A 15,294-nucleotide genomic window follows, 5' to 3' on the forward strand; every position below is an offset into this window, starting at 1 on the left:
TGTTGATTGGGGGAAGGGGGCCATGGCGTGTAATTGAACCGAGTGTGGGGAGTGTGGGGAGCATGGAGAGACGTGCTGCCAGAGCCAGGAACGGCTTCACAAAGATTGTCAGTGACGGCATGGCCCCCTCTCTTGGTGACATATTCTGCATGTACCCGGCAATTCACAGTGACGACACCTCCATGTACTCACATGATCGATTCAACAACCAACATCGCCGAGGACAAGGGTGGAAACCTCCAGTGAGAAGCCCTGTGTGTTTGGGTTGAAGTTCTAGCCCCTTGCAAATCCCTGGTTAACTAGGTACCTACGATGCTAATGTCTTTGTGGGGGGTTCGAATGGCGATCGTGAAGCAATGGTGAAAGGCATTATTGCCATCTCGCACATGCAGTCAAACTGCCAGGGAACCAAATCAACAAATCACCCAAGAGTCACAGTCTGTCAAAACGGGTATCTGCACCTGGGCAATCACAACTGCGGAAGATCGTGCATGATGGAATTTGATGGAATTTAATTACCTGGAGTCCTGGATAGGCAGGCACTGCTGTTACCCGCCCAGGCAGTGTGATCCAGTTCTTGGAAGCGTGAAAGCCCCAGTGCTGCTGTCCTTCGTTCCTTCCTCTCTGCCCTGGCGTGTTTGTCCAAACACCCAGCTTGAACACTGCTAGCTCTCTCCTGCTCGACTTCCATCTCAAGAAAGCCCTGAACAATTACCCCTCTAAAAATGAGCAGCACCTGACTCACCTGATAGGTACCTGGGAAAACAAAAAAACATTGGTTCTCCTTTGGCATTTCCAATTCCAACCTGCTGCACCCATTCGTCCCACACAAACCCCGAATTTTGTTCACTTTTCGTCGGGTTTCCTTCTTCGTCTCGCTTGCTTCGTCAATCATGTCACAGTCCCTCTCGATCTGATCATCATCACTTGGAATCTCACTTGGAATCTCACCTGAAACTTCACCTTCAGTGTCTTTGAGAATCCAGTAGTCATAGCCATCATGGATATAATTGGCACCAACGAAGAAACTCAGGTCAGTTCTCTCGATCCGTCATCGCAATCAGCCTGAGCCCCGGAAATTTGCTGACCCATTGCCTTTCGCCCATAACAGTCCGCCATAGACATTGTCCAAAGCCATGTCTTCTTCAGCCCCCATGGCCAGGGTTGGCTATCCAAGCCTGAGCTCCCCACTGCCGCTGAGATTCTGGCTGAGCAGTCCGATATCGACAACCTTCCCGATAACCCAGTCGATGTTCCGTGGGCGTCCAAGGATGAGTATCTCACTGCTCAGTATGAGATCCTCCGGCGCGAGGCCGTCGAAGGACTGCGCTATTCTGTGAGAAGCTTCGCAGACAATCGCCGCAGAGACTCCGCCATGGACGACGACTTCACCAACATCTACACTCAGGTGAGTTTCCATGGAGTCTTCTTCCGATTAGACCTGCTAACCTGCGGGTAGGTGCGGGTCAGGGAATATGTCATGTCAACCATCGGCCCTCTTGTCCGAGTCTCCTTCTCCACAGAGCGGTCCAAGTTCCGCATCCAATGGAAACAATCGAAACGACTCCAGCCCGGGAAGATCGTGGCACTCTCTCCCAAGAGTGACAACTTCAAGAAGATTTGCAAGGTTGCAACCATCGCTCAGCGCCCGTATCGCGACGGCCTCGACCAGGACCCCCCGCTCGTGGACCTCATCTGGGCTGACCCGAAAGATGCCGTTTTCGACCCGAACCTCGAGATGGTCATGATCGAGTCGTTGCATGGCTACTTTGAGTCGGCGCGCCATTCGTTGATCGGCCTGCAACATGCTGCGAGAACTGAGTGAGTTTCGCGACCACGGCCCCCATCGAACAACTTCTTACTTACATCATCGTCTCGCAGCTCTCCCTTGGACAAGTACTTAACCGGCGCCCATACTAGAGACAGCCATCCCGAGTTTCTCGAGGAACATCCGGTCGCCGATCTCTCTTCTCTTGCCAGTATGAAAACCTTGGAAGACGCCGAGGCAGTCGCACAGCTCAGGAACCAGGACATCCTCAGGGGTGAGCTGCCAGACCTGAAGGGCCTCACCAACCTGGATGAGTCCCAGCTCCTTGGCCTCCATCGAATCATCTCCAAAGAACTGGCCATTGTGCAGGGTCCACCGGGCACCGGTAAAACGTTCACCTCCGTCGAAGCACTGAAGGTTTTGATCGCCAATCGACGCAGGCGCCGCGGCCCCCCGATCATAGTGGCCGCCCAGACGAACCATGCCCTGGACCAGATCCTCATGCATTGCATCAATTCGGACGCGAAAGTTCTTCGGCTGGGGGCAAGAACCCAGAATGATCTCATCAAACCCCGCACCCTGTTTGAGCTACGCCAGAAGTGCGCCAAGGGCGAGATTGCCGCGGACAGGAAGTGCGGCTCCGTCGACCACCAGCGCCGAGTAAACGCCGGGAAAATCCAGGAGCTCGTTCATCAGCTTTTCAGCGACCGGCTCCTGGAGCCAAAGACTTTGCTCGACTTCGGGATTATCACGCAGGACCAACACGACTCCCTTTACGATGAATCCATGGAAACTCACGAGGCCATGGACGTCCATGGTCCCTTCGCGGTTTGGTTGGCGGAAAGCCTCATTCCTGCCAAAATTCGAGAGGACCGCCATCCCACACAGCACGAGCTCACTGAAACAGAGGCCCGCCAAAACCTCCCTGAGTTTGAGATTGAGGATGACGAGGACATCGAGAACATCGCCGATGACGAAGAAGACGCGTTTCGTTTCCGGGGCCAAGTCATCCCATTGAGGCACGTCTGGTCAGGCAAGGACCCAGCAAACTTGACATCTTGGAACCGCGCCGTCGCTCGTGCTCTTCAGACCCAGGACATGTTTACCATCGACAGTGACTTGCGCGGCGCTGTTTACCAATATTTTCAGGGCAAGTTGCTGGATGCCATGGCCCCAAAGTTCGCTGCATTGCTTGCCGAGAACATTGACCTTTGCAAGAAACGCAAGACGTTCAAATTCCTCGGAAACACCCAGGTTGTCGACAAGCAGAAGATCGACATTGTCGGTTGCACGACCACAGGCTTGACAAAGTACCGCGGCTGCCTTGCAGCCTTGAATGCCCAGTCGCTCCTCATTGAGGAGGCAGCCGAAACCCGCGAGGCCAACATCGTATCCGCTCTGTATCCTTCCATCCAACAGCTCATTTTGGTGGGAGACCACAAGCAGCTTGCGCCCAAGTGTGATATTCAGCGCCTGGGCGACCCTCCTTATAACCTCAACGTGTCGCTATTCCAAAGGATGGTCAACCTGAACATGCCCTTCGTCATGCTCAAACAGCAACGCCGCATGAAACCGGAACTTCGCAAGATCTTGAAGCCCTTTTACCCGGAGCTCTACGACCATCCCTCCGTAGACTCGATTAACAACCGTCCTGACATTCTCGGAATGGGAGGGCGTAACTCTTGGCTCTTCGATCACATGTGGCCCGAGGATGTGAACTCAGGCTTCAGCAAGTTCAACGAGCAAGAGGCCGAGATGGTCACCAACTTCTTTGCATACCTCGTGGCCAACGGTAACCGCGCCGAGACGATCACGGTTCTCACATTCTACAAGGGCCAGCGGCAAGTATTGCTAAGAAAGTTGAAACGGCACCCCTCGCTCATGGGCCGGACTTTCAACGTGTGCACCGTGGACTCGTACCAAGGCGAGGAGAACGATATCATTCTTTTATCGCTCGTTCGTAGCCCGGAATTCGACCGCGCTTACTCCGTGGGCTTTTTGGAGGATGAGCGCCGTGCAGTCGTTGCCATCAGCCGTGCTCGTCGGGGCTTTTATGTTTTTGGCAATGTCAAAAATGCCCTCAGAGCGCACCAGGTTTCACACGACCTTTGGTTCAAGATCTGCTCTGGGTTTTCCAAACAGGGGCGCCTTGATGAAGGGCATGGCCTTCCCCTTACATGCCAGGTTCACCACAGAGAGATTTGGATAAAGGAGATCGAGGACTGGGGTGATAACGCTGGTGGTTGTGACCTGCCCTGCGGGATGACTAGAGAATGTGGTCACCCATGCACTCTCAAGTGCCATCCGTAAGTGGAATACCTCGTCGTTTGGCGGCGTTTGCTAACATCGCTGTGTAGTTTGTCCCACACTTTCCTCCCTTGCAGCCAGCCGTGCAACAAGAAGCTTGATTGCGGCCACGGATGCCACGAGTCGTGTGGCCATAAATGTTTCTGTGACTGCAAGGCATTCAAGGAGGCCAGGGAGGCGGAGGCCAAGCGGGCACGGGACGACAAAAAGCCCATGACGTTGGCGGATAAGCTGGTGCTCATGGGTGCCGAAAAGACGGAGATGTTAAAGGCCTCCTTGAGCAAGCCAGCCCCGACGCCACGTGTGCCAGGGAAAGTTGGCGCTTCAAAAGACGGTCGCAACCATAAACAGACACAGGCTGCGCAAGATGTTCCCCGACCAGCCGAAACCGTGGCGGAGTGGGAGGCGTTTGTCCAGAATATCGAGAAGCATGATCAGGTATTGCTCCAGGAATATCCCGCCACAGAAAAGCAACAAGTTACGGGGTCGGTCATTCATGAGGTTTACCAGCCTACATCCCTGGCAAAGGCCCAGCGCATTGAAGGCGGCAGTAAAATCCACCCAGAAGGTTAAACTGGCCTACAACAAAGTTGATTAGTGCTTCCGGCAGCGACCTGCCATCTGGTGTTCAGGGCGGCATTGCCAACTTGGCCCTGAAGACCCGAACCTCATCATGTTCAACCCGCTGCTCCCCCTGTTTCGGAACACCCTAGCAATACCGCCACACGCAGCAACCAGCCTCCCAGCGTTCAATCTAGCCGCCGCGGAGGCAAAAGCGATCGGAAGAACTCATCCAAGAAGGCCACATCATCATCCACTGTTCAACCCACCACAATCCAACAACCTCAGGCGCAGCAGGCGGCGGTTCGGCCGACTCCCAGTCAGTTCGATCTCCTGATAGATGCCCCCCCCGTGGACACAGCTCCCCAGCACGGGGGAAACGAAAGTGATGCCGACCTACTTGGGTTCCAAATGGCACCGCATCCCCTCAATCAAGTTGCTCCTCTCGCGCCCTCCTCGGCAATTTCTACGGCGGGCAGCTCCGTGTCTAATGAAACCACGCCGTCGAGGTTGTTGCCAACGACTCCAGTCCATATTCCCGCCCAGGCACCATCAAACGAGGAGCAGCATGGTGGGCCGAAGGCCGAGGAGATGAAGGAGAACGAGGAAGAGGAGTGGTTGATTGACCTCTGATCTTCGGCGTTACTCGCCGCTAGTCTCGCTCATGATTAGCGTTCGTTGTCGATGGATGCTTAGGGGCATGGCCTCTGGTTTCTACCATATTGGTTCTTCTCCCTGTCTGGTTGTATTCGTTCACTTGGCCGCTCGTTTATGTTTGGGTTTGTACTGCGTTGGGTTGGTTGCCCTGTTGGTCTTAGCAGGAGTTCTTTGGCGGAGGACAGGCCTCTATCCCCCCACCGCCTTTCGGTATCACCATGACTTGCTTCTTGGGGGCGGTCAGGCGTCAGGGGTAGGGAAGCGGAGCAACATGCATGTAGCGTACATATGTTAGCGTAGCTGAATCAGCGTTGTTTTGTCATATCACCAGTGCAGTGCCAAACTCCTTGATTTGGTGATGTGATGCTACGTCGAGCCTGAGCTGTCCCGAATGGTGGTGAAGGAAGTAAACAACAAGCTGGATCCCCAGTGCCCTCGTATATAGAAATAACCAAAACGCCATCCCATGTGGGTATTCCCAAGCCAACCACATCCTACCGCTTATCCTATACGCATAATCATCGCTGACCACACCACACCACACCACGCAGAGCCTAACCTACCCCAACCCCAACCTTCTTCCAAGCATCTACTCCACAGACAGGCGCGCCCTATTCCTATTTCGACACGCCAATCTCATACCCAATCAGCACCTCCGTCGACGTGCCATCCCACCCGCGCGTCCCCGCCGTCGAGATCATGACGCGCGACGTCGGATCCACATACAGCTGGGAGATGACGCCCGCGCGCGGCGGGCCGGGGATGATGATGAAGGGCACCTTGCTGTGCTTGAAGGCCGAGGTGTCGCGCAGGTCGTACAGGCGCAGGATGTCGTGGGACGCGCAGACGAGGTGGCGCCCGTTGGCCATGGGCCGCACGCAGCTGACGGCGCCGGAGCCGGCGGGGAATTTGAGCGCGCGCTCGGGCAGCCAGGTGCTCGTCGCGTTGTGGATCGAGTATTCTTCCACCGTGCCGTTGGCGCCCGTCCGGGCGTAGGATCCCAGTTGCCGGTCGGAGCGGACCAGCACGCGGCCCATGCCACCAGGGGGGCACGCCGCGCCCGGTTGTTGAGTGCGCGCGATGGAGGTCGGGGACGCGCCGGGTCCCAGAGGCGGATGGTGCCGTCGATGGCGGCGGAGAGGAAGGTGCTGGCGGAAGGATTGGGTGGGGTCCGTGTGGGGTGGGGGGGGCGGCGGAGGTGAAGACCAGGGAGGGGTTGGCCGCTGCCCGCTGCCGCCGCCGCCGCCGCCTGTGGTGGGTGGTGTGGGAGGATGTGGGGCGGGGAGTTTCGGTCGGGTTGGGCGGTTGTTGGGAGGTGGGAGCGGAGGTGGTGGTGGTGGTGGGGGGGAGTTTGTTGAGTGGTGGCTTCGGTGGTGGTGGATGGCTGGGTGAAGTCGACTGATATTTCGTGGGCGGTGTCGGCGGTCATTGTCTCACTGCGGGAGAGGTCGCCGTTGGATTCGCTCTGTGTTGTGGTTAGGCCGTCTTGTGTTGGAGGGACGGTTTCTGTTGCCGTTGCTGTGGGCGTGCCCATGTCTAAAGAGCCGCCCCCGGCCATGTCGGTGTCGCCCATGGTGAAGTCGCCTGAGTGGTCCAGCCCGTGGTGATTGGAATCGTCGTGAAGTCCCATATCCATGGCACGAGAGAACTCATCGTCGTCATCACCAAAGGCCCCCCCGCCTCCGCCGCCACCCATAGTGTCGTTATCACCAAATAGAGACCCAGCGGGACTACCGAAAAGGGACTCATGCTCAGGCGACCCTGTACCATCGCCGGCTGCACCTGTCCCACTACGAGCAGCGTGTTCCCCGCCACCCGCTTCGTCCGCGACGCCATTCTGAAAGAAGCCGTTAACTCTGGGCTTAGTCTCAGTAAAAAAGGTGTCGCTTTTGATCTCAACCTCACTCGCCTCAGCCGGGATAGGCGCCCCACTTAGCGGACGCAACTCGATGGCCGAGATCTGCCCTCCGCTGCCCTCAAACCGCCTTATGACGTTGCCGGTGTTCAAATCCCAGTCGAGCACCGTCTTGTCCCAGCTCCCGCTGAGCACGCTCTTCTCGTCAGAGGCCAGCTGGAGCACGCTGACGGCGTTGGTGTGGCCGCCATCCCGCAGACAGTGTATTCTCTTCCCCTCGTCGTGGCGTACACTCTGCAGGTTAATCCCGCCGCTCTCCAGTCCGCTCAAAAGCCACAGTGCCCCGCTGTGCACGGCGAGACTGTATACGGGCGACAGAACCCTATCCTCGGCGCGCGCATTGGGCGGCGACGGTTCCTCGTTCTCCCAGTAGCTCATGAGTATGCCCGCCTTGACGACGCTATCGACGAACGGATGCCGCTGAGCGACAGTGAGTTGTTGTTTCCCGTTGATTGTGCCCATACCGTCGTACTTGCGGATGTAGCCGTCGGAGCCGCCCGTTATCCAGTACCGGAGGTCGGGGGTGATCGCCATGGCATTAACGCTGGTCGCCTGGGGCGCCGCCATGGTGGGAACAATGTCATAGAGCGGGGCGTCGATGTATTCTTGCCGGAGAACCGGGCGCCATCGATTCTGGAGCGTCGGGCTTATGGGCGCAGCGGTTGCGTTCGCGACCGTGACTTGGCTGGTTGGTTGGCCGTCGGGGGCGTGTGCTTGAGACGTAGCGAACGACTCGGTCTCGGCTTCGGCTTCAGCTTCCGGTTCCACGTCTTGCCCTGGTTCGGGTTCGTCTTGTTCGTCTTGGTCTTCCTCTTCGTCCTCGTTCTCCTCCTCGGCGTCGTTCTCGGCTTCAAGGTCCTCGGCATCTTCCATGAGCTCATCTTGCTCGTTCTCGGAACTCGCGTATTCGTCATCCATATCGAAAGTTGGGTCTAAGAAAGCGGGTGTAAAATAGTGATATCGAATTAATTGGGCGGTAAGCTATCGCGCAGCTTCGAGTAAGATGTAACAATTGCTGAATTCCAGAAGAGGATGCGCGTGCAATCGTTCCAGGTTAGTTATGTAATAAGCTTCATCAATTGCGGAAGCTGGAGACGCGCCAAGAATCGACCCTGCAACGCGTGGAACAGTGCCCCGCGGCCCCACCAGGGAGGTGCCCTGTGGATGTCATGGATTTCGTTTGGAAATACCCATAACGTTACCCCTGCCAGGTCTTTTTGACGAACATGTCGGATGCCATGCGTACATCACACATGAGATGCATTCACCTGCCCATGCCGTTGAAAAAACTGTTACTCAATTATACTTGGTGCCTTCTCTACAGGGACTGGATAACCGGAAATTCCGCGACACTCGCTACAGAACATATCAACCAGCCCAGTCCCCCACGACAGGACACCCGAGCTAATCCTCAGGCAGATCTAAGAATCCATCTTAAAACAGCCATATTACTAGAAGTGCAAAATATGCAGTTCGACGAGTGACCGTCTAACATGAAATAAGCAGCCCGTCCAGAAGGCAAATAAATAACCACCAACAGCAACTGAAACCCAGCCCGATGGCTACATCCTCTTCAATCTAGAGGCCGTGCTGCATGGATCATATGACGCGCCGATCGACGTATGAATTCCTCCATTTTATTCTCTCCTGACTTCGCCCGGCCGCCGTGTTGGGGACACGATGGACAGGCGCAGCTCGACCGGGACGGTTTGTCGGCGTCCTGGTAACCGGAGAGGGGGTCAGAACAAGTCGACTCGGAGGCACGATTAGGGGGCGATGGTGACATGGTTTTGTCGATCTTTTTGGGCGAAGAGTTGTTCCGAGGCCCAGAATCCTCTCCCGCTGGAGACACCGTGGTGGCCTCGGAACTGAAACGACCAGCTTCAGCTCGAGAGACGTGGCTGTGTTCCCTGGATGAGGTGCTACTGCAAGGTATATCTGTGACGTTATCGTCAGGCGGGTTGTCGAAAGGGCGTTCGTCCATCTCCTAGTCTGTGCCGTTACCCGGCACGCCCCCTCGCCAAAGCCCGTAAAAGCCTTCGCAGTTTTTCCACATCTTGATGGTACCATCCTCCGACCCAGTCGCGTACAGGTTTCCGTCCGGTGAGAACGCGATCGACCAGATGGGACCGTGATGGCCCTTGTGCACGTCCAGCTCCTTGGTATCATCCCAGCTGTACACGCGCGCCCAAGTGCCTGGCTCCTCCCCCACCACGAACTTCCTGCCCTTCAAATCCAGCGCGACACTTGCAATACCATGAGAAAGCTTGATGTGCTTCAACTCATCCTCAGCCCTCGAACCACCCCAAAAGTATGCCGTGTTTCCAGCCGCAACGGCCAAAACGGGGAGTCCACCGCCAATATCCGTGGGAGCGCTATGTGCCTGCGCCAGAGAAACCAGCTCGCACGACTTGATCTCGCCTTCGAGCTTCACTTCGCGAATACAGCGGCGGGTCGGCAGGTCGAACCAACGGAGAGTATCGCCAGCTGCAGTGATGATGACGCGAGGGTCCTGTGCCCAGACGATGAACTTGATGGCTTCCTTGTGCACGCCTTCACCAATCTCAAACGCCCGCGATGTTTCGATGGTGGCGGGGGTGACGACGTCAGGGCTGCCGGATGCCGACTCGCCGGGGGGCTTTTGATCGTGCAGATCGAAAATGCGAAGCTTCTTTTCGAACCCACCCGTTGCAATCATTCCGGATTGGTCAAACGGATAGGCGATAGCGCGGACAATGTGATCGTGCTGGAGAATGTACAGCAGCTCGCCGGTGTGGGTATCCCAAATCTTCGCGGTAAAGTCGGCAGATGCGGTTGCAGCAGTCGTAGCATCGGGGCTCAGCCTTGCCTGCCACACAGCGCCCTTGTGGCCGAGGAAAGTGCCAATCCAGTCGCCCGTCTGGCCATCGCGGAGCATGGGGTTGCCATCTGCATGGCAGTTCAGTCAGCAGAAGAAAGGGCGCCAAAGACGAATGTCTCGCAAACCTTTGCAAGCCGAGATCATGTAGTACACATCTTCCTTCTCGAGAGGCGAGAAACTCAAATGAGGTACTGGTCGCGAGTGGCCGTGGCAAGTCAGGGGCACGTATTGGCGAGGGGCGGTAGCGTCTCCCATGCTGAAGTTCGAGGAATGTTTTGAAATCGTGGAATGGGGATGGTGTAAGATAGCGAGTCGGCGATCGTATCGTGTCGATGCTTCCAATGCAGGACGTTTACAACCGTCTTCGCGGTTGTGACAACAAGACCGGCGACAGTCGTTTCTACTCTTAGAGTCGGTGGAAGAACCCGAAAACCTGGGGGACAAAAGAAAACCAAATGAACGGAAATTCGTAACGGGTCGTAAAGTGGTCGTGTCGTAAAAGAAGAAGGCGAGGGAAGAGGCCGAAGTGCTCGTCACGCCTGGTGCCGCTCGTGGGCAGAATTTGCAGCAGGAAATGGAAGGAGTTGATGCGCGACAGCACCGGCCAGCGGCGCTCTCGACCCAGTGCGGGGTGTTCCCACATGTCAGGGGCGAGCTTGCCAAAGTTGGGCGGGTCCGGTCCCCCGCCGTTTGGTTGGATGCGGTTACAGCTGAACTTCCCTCCTGCGAACATTGGTGGATGGGATGTGCTGAATCCAACCAGGAGCTCCGAAATCGAGATCCCGACCACTGGATATTCAAGGGCTCGATTTAAGGTCAGATGGTGTGATGGGTGTTTTACACCCGGTGCCCCGGGCGGATTAATGTCATGGTTCCGGCGTTGGCGACACCGTGTATGTACCTATTCTACATTGGATATCCTGCTACCTATCCACCGGTTTCTTCTTTTGGCTTCAACACCTATCGATGATTTTTTCCAAGACAGCAGTTCTAAGACAGATAGGTACATCCTTGCGTGTAGACGACGAGATGGCAAAGTTGGCAGGCTCCTTGCCTTGTGGCCTCCAGCATGGAGGACCCCGCCAGGCTGCCCCACTTTCAGGTAGCTGTCTGTTCCGCAACCCGGCCCAGCATCCATTGCTATCGTCATCCCCAAGGGCCTGGCAGGCATTCCAATTAATTCCACTGCACTCGCTGTTCCTGACAAATTGACTCCCAACTTTGGCTCGTTTACTCGATCGTTTAGGCTTCAACTATTACATTGACCAGGTCGCTTTATCACCTTTTAATCACACCCTTTCACTGTCACCACTGATTGCCGTAACTTCTAAGTGCACACACTACCCCGCCCTCCCACCTCAACCAACGCACATTGTCTGTCTTGGCAATTCGAGATGCCGGACTTCAAGCTCTCGGCCCAGTTGAAGGGCCATGAGGCGGATGTATGTTTTTAGCACTGGCATGAATATGGCGCCCAACTAATGCAACTACCTTCAGGTCCGAGCTGTTTGCTTCCCAGCCGCGAACACCGTGTTCTCGACCTCCCGCGACCAAACCGTCCGTCGCTGGCACAAAACCACCGACAAGCCCACAACATTTGACGACACCATAACGAGTCAGGGACACGGCTATATAAACTCCCTTACATTCCTCCGCGCCTCCTCCGACTGGCCTGACGGTCTGGTCATCTCAGCCGGTCAAGAAGCCATCATCGAAGCGAAACGACCGAACCTAACCACAACCGACAACGCCGATCGTCTCCTCATTGGCCACGGCCATAACGTATGCACCCTAGATGTGTCTCCCCGCGGAACCTACGTCGTATCTGGTGGCTGGGACGGAAAGGGACTCGTTTGGGATACCCAAAAGTGGCAGATTTCGGCCCAACTCGTACACCAAGGCGAGGTCAAGAGTGTCTGGGCTGCCCTGGCCTACGACGAGCACACGGTGATTACAGGCAGTGCAGACACCCATATCCGCATCTTCGACATTCGTCAAGCCAACCCCAACGGCGAGGTCGAACCACGACGTACGCTTACCACCAACTCCGTCGTCCGCGCCATATGTAAGCTCCCTGGCGGCATCAAGGGACATCCGAGCGGGGCCGAGTTTGCAAGCGCCGGAAACGATGGCATAATCCAGCTTTGGAAAATGAACGGTACCCAGGTCGGGGCTCTGCAGGGCCACGACAGCTTCATATACTCTCTCGCTTGCTTGCCCACGAGCGAAATCGTCAGTGCTGGGGAGGACCGAACGGTCCGCATCTGGAGGGGTTCCGAATGTATCCAAACAATAACGCACCCCGCCATTTCGGTATGGTCGGTTGCCGTCTGCCCCGAGAATGGAGACATTGTTTCCGGTGCCAGCGATAACATGATCCGCGTTTTCACTCGCAACGCGGATCGCACGGCACCGGCCGAAGCTCTATCCCAGTTTGAGGAATCGGTTCGGGCATCCGCCATCCCCCAGCAGCAGCTTGGTCCTTCGATCAACAAGGAACGGCTGAACCCGAAGTCCTGGCTCCTCAACAATGCAGGCAAGAAGGATGGCCAAGTGACCACTGTTCTCGAGGACGACGGAAACATCGGGGCCTATCAGTGGTCGTTGGGTGAGTTTGATGCCCGCTTCAGCCTCAGCGAAGTTTTTTGTACTAACGCTCGGCAGGCGAACAGCGGTGGGTTCACGTCGGAATGGTGGTGGACTCAACGGGAAGCAGCGGACGGAAGGTCGAATATAACGGCAAAGAATACGATTACGTGTTTGATGTCGACATTGAGGAAGGCAAGCCGCCACTCAAGCTGCCGTACAACCTCACCGACAACCCATACGAGGCGGCAACCAAATTTCTAGGGGACAACGAACTTCCCATATCTTACATTGATCAAGTGGCCCAGTTCATCGTCAGCAACACCAAGGGGGCAACCATTGACCAGAGCGCTGAGGCCCCCTCTACCGACCCATTCGGGACAGAATCACGGTATCAGGCGGAGCAGATAGAACAGTCGAAAAAATACCTACCGCACACGGAGTACCTCGCTCTCACTCAGGCCAAGTGGGAGCCGGTAACAAAGAAGCTCAAGAGCCTCAACGAGAAGCATGTCTTGGCGGGGAACAAGCATATTGCGTTGAACCCCGATGGTGTCAAACGCCTTGAGACGGTCCTTCAAACGACAATGGGGACGACGATCCAAAAGACAAGCCCCCCAGCACTCCTCGAATCCCAGCGCAACATCTACATGCTCGCCACGCAATGGCCTTACGGCGACCGGCTCCCGGCTCTCGATGTCCTCCGTTGTTTCGTTGCATGGCCGGGTTCGGCATCATTGAATGACAGCAAATACGGCAGCGTCATCGACATCATCCTCCGCGGCGCCCTGGACAGCCAGGACCCAATCTCATCCGATGACAGCCCCTTGACCGACTTTATCAAAACGGCCGACGCCTCCAAGCTCAACGTCAACAACGTCATGATGGCCGTCCGCGCAGTCACCAACCTCTTCGCCACCCCTGAAGGTCGCGCCCTCGCGACTTCGAAAGCAACCGCCATCCTTACCCTCTTAGCGCGCATCGCGGGCGTGGCGGATGACGAGGCCGACCCCATCGGCGCGGCCAACAACAATCTTCAGATCGCTCTGAGCTCAGCAGCGTTCAACTACGCCTGTCTCGCTTTCAACGAGAAGGACTCGATCGACGGGGAGGTCCCGATGCAGCTCTACCCAATAGCGGAGGCGGTTATCCAACGCCAGACTGACCCGGAGGTGCTCTTCCGCGCGCTCATGACGTTGGGGATGTTGGCGGCTGCTGGTGGGGACGCGCGGGAGGTGGCCGAGGTCCTGGGGCTTCGTGAGCTCGCGGCGGCGGCAGCGAAGAAATCGGATGATGCGAGGATCAAGGCGGTTGCGCAGGAGTGCTCGGCGTATCTAAGGAAGTAGGGCATGGCGGTTCCGTGGTGAGAATAGAGGTGTGTGTAATGCGAAGTGTGTGTATGAGATGAGTGAGGCCTTGACCCAGTGCTTGGTCCCTCTCCTAGCCTTCTGCAGAAACCGTCAAGAGGAAGATATGATTTATGATCATCCCTCCTTGTCTGTGTCCTGGCTCGGCGGGACCAAGGCAAATGGTATCTTTGCTTGCATAGGGGACCACAGTACCTTAGCTCCGCTAGAAATATACACCCCGAAGGACAGTCTGGTGTGCCGTGTCTTTTCGTGTACCAGTTATCCTCAACCCCATGCCACCGGAACACGGTGACCAGACCACGGCTACTATGATCCAAGCCAAATACACTTGGCAAAGAAATCCGAGGTGTACCCGTCCAAAAGCACAAGTGACAATACTACTAAATCATGATTATAAGTCCAAGACCCGAAGGGGGTTGAGCCGAGTACCGCCTACCACTGTGATGGGCCCAGGTTCCGACGTGGTTGAAACGCCCCTATTCCTAGACCCGGCGGCTGGTGACACCAGTCATAAGCTCGGCTCCGGTTTTGGATTCGGGGATAATAACTTGGCCAAAGAAGGCAAGATCAGGGGCTGTAATGGCTTCGAGTACAAGGACAGCCGGCGGCGAAGAGGCAGAGTGGGTATGGACTTGCTGGTAACAGGAACGAAAACAGCGGTTTGTTCGAACCAGTCATCATAGAATTTTGGTGACAAATATCTATCCCACAACTACGGCAACGGACTCAGCCGCCCGCAAAAAAGAGGCAGATGACTCAATACCTCCTCAACCAAGGACGATATAAATGAAATAAGTCGAAAAAAGAAGACCTCAACCGGATATACCCAACCCCTTCCAAGACAAAAATTTCCCGTAAAACGCCATCCCAGACAGCCAGAGAGAGGCCTGCCAAAATATACAACCCGCATCCGGGCAAGACACACACACACACACACACACAGCCACCACCCCTAACCTAACCCCTTAACCACCCCTTTTTCAAAGAAGAGCCCAAATACCCCCCAACGCCAGCGGCACGTACGCCCAATACGCGAGGCGCTGCACCAAGCGGTCGGACGCGGCATTGGCAGCCTTGGCGGCGAGCGACTCGCCCGACTCGCGCATGGTGAGCGTATAGATGTCGGCGGCGCCGATGTCGGTGCTGTTGAAGCAGTTGGTCTCGTTCATGAGCGGGATGCGCGGGTCGCCGGGCTCGGCGAAGGTTATGTCGACGCACTGTTTTGAGGGGCGGGGGGTTAGTGGGTGGGGTGGTTGGTTGGGGTGATGTG

The 15,294-nt window shown here is 56.2% G+C and overlaps 5 protein-coding genes across 5 annotated transcripts in view; 2 read left to right on the plus strand and 3 right to left on the minus strand.

Moving 5' to 3' along the window:
• Positions 1-1,000: 1,000 nt before the first annotated feature.
• CHGG_06083 (uncharacterized protein) lies at positions 1,001-4,648 on the plus strand (the record flags this gene model as incomplete). Its single annotated transcript, XM_001222177.1, has 5 exons — positions 1,001-1,033; positions 1,112-1,408; positions 1,460-1,821; positions 1,882-4,074; positions 4,153-4,648. The coding sequence occupies 5 exons, from the start codon at positions 1,001-1,003 to the stop codon at positions 4,646-4,648; spliced, it is 3,381 nt and encodes a 1,126-aa protein (XP_001222178.1).
• A 1,262-nt stretch (positions 4,649-5,910) lies between these two features.
• Positions 5,911-8,126, minus strand: CHGG_06084 (uncharacterized protein; the record flags this gene model as incomplete). The annotated part of the gene is made up of 2 exons (XM_001222178.1): positions 5,911-6,542; positions 6,731-8,126. 2 exons carry the CDS (start codon positions 8,124-8,126, stop codon positions 5,911-5,913), a joined length of 2,028 nt encoding a protein of 675 aa, XP_001222179.1.
• Positions 8,127-9,195: 1,069 nt separating this feature from the next.
• CHGG_06085 (uncharacterized protein) lies at positions 9,196-10,323 on the minus strand (the record flags this gene model as incomplete). Its single annotated transcript, XM_001222179.1, has 2 exons — positions 9,196-10,136; positions 10,194-10,323. The coding sequence occupies 2 exons, from the start codon at positions 10,321-10,323 to the stop codon at positions 9,196-9,198; spliced, it is 1,071 nt and encodes a 356-aa protein (XP_001222180.1).
• Positions 10,324-11,462: 1,139 nt separating this feature from the next.
• CHGG_06086 (uncharacterized protein) lies at positions 11,463-14,000 on the plus strand (the record flags this gene model as incomplete). The annotated part of the gene is made up of 3 exons (XM_001222180.1): positions 11,463-11,510; positions 11,566-12,676; positions 12,733-14,000. The coding sequence occupies 3 exons, from the start codon at positions 11,463-11,465 to the stop codon at positions 13,998-14,000; spliced, it is 2,427 nt and encodes an 808-aa protein (XP_001222181.1).
• Positions 14,001-15,004: 1,004 nt separating this feature from the next.
• The window catches only part of CHGG_06087 (uncharacterized protein), a gene marked incomplete at both ends in the record, with an annotated part of 1,140 nt that continues 850 nt past the window's right edge, over positions 15,005-15,294 (minus strand). The window contains one exon of the mRNA XM_001222181.1: positions 15,005-15,241. Within this exon, the coding sequence (XP_001222182.1) occupies positions 15,005-15,241 (237 nt within the window). The remainder of the gene's footprint in view (positions 15,242-15,294) is intronic.

The sequence above is a fragment of the Chaetomium globosum genome, genomic scaffold, assembly GCF_000143365.1.
Source record: "Chaetomium globosum CBS 148.51 scaffold_3 genomic scaffold, whole genome shotgun sequence".
NCBI classification, from domain to species: domain Eukaryota; kingdom Fungi; phylum Ascomycota; class Sordariomycetes; order Sordariales; family Chaetomiaceae; genus Chaetomium; species Chaetomium globosum.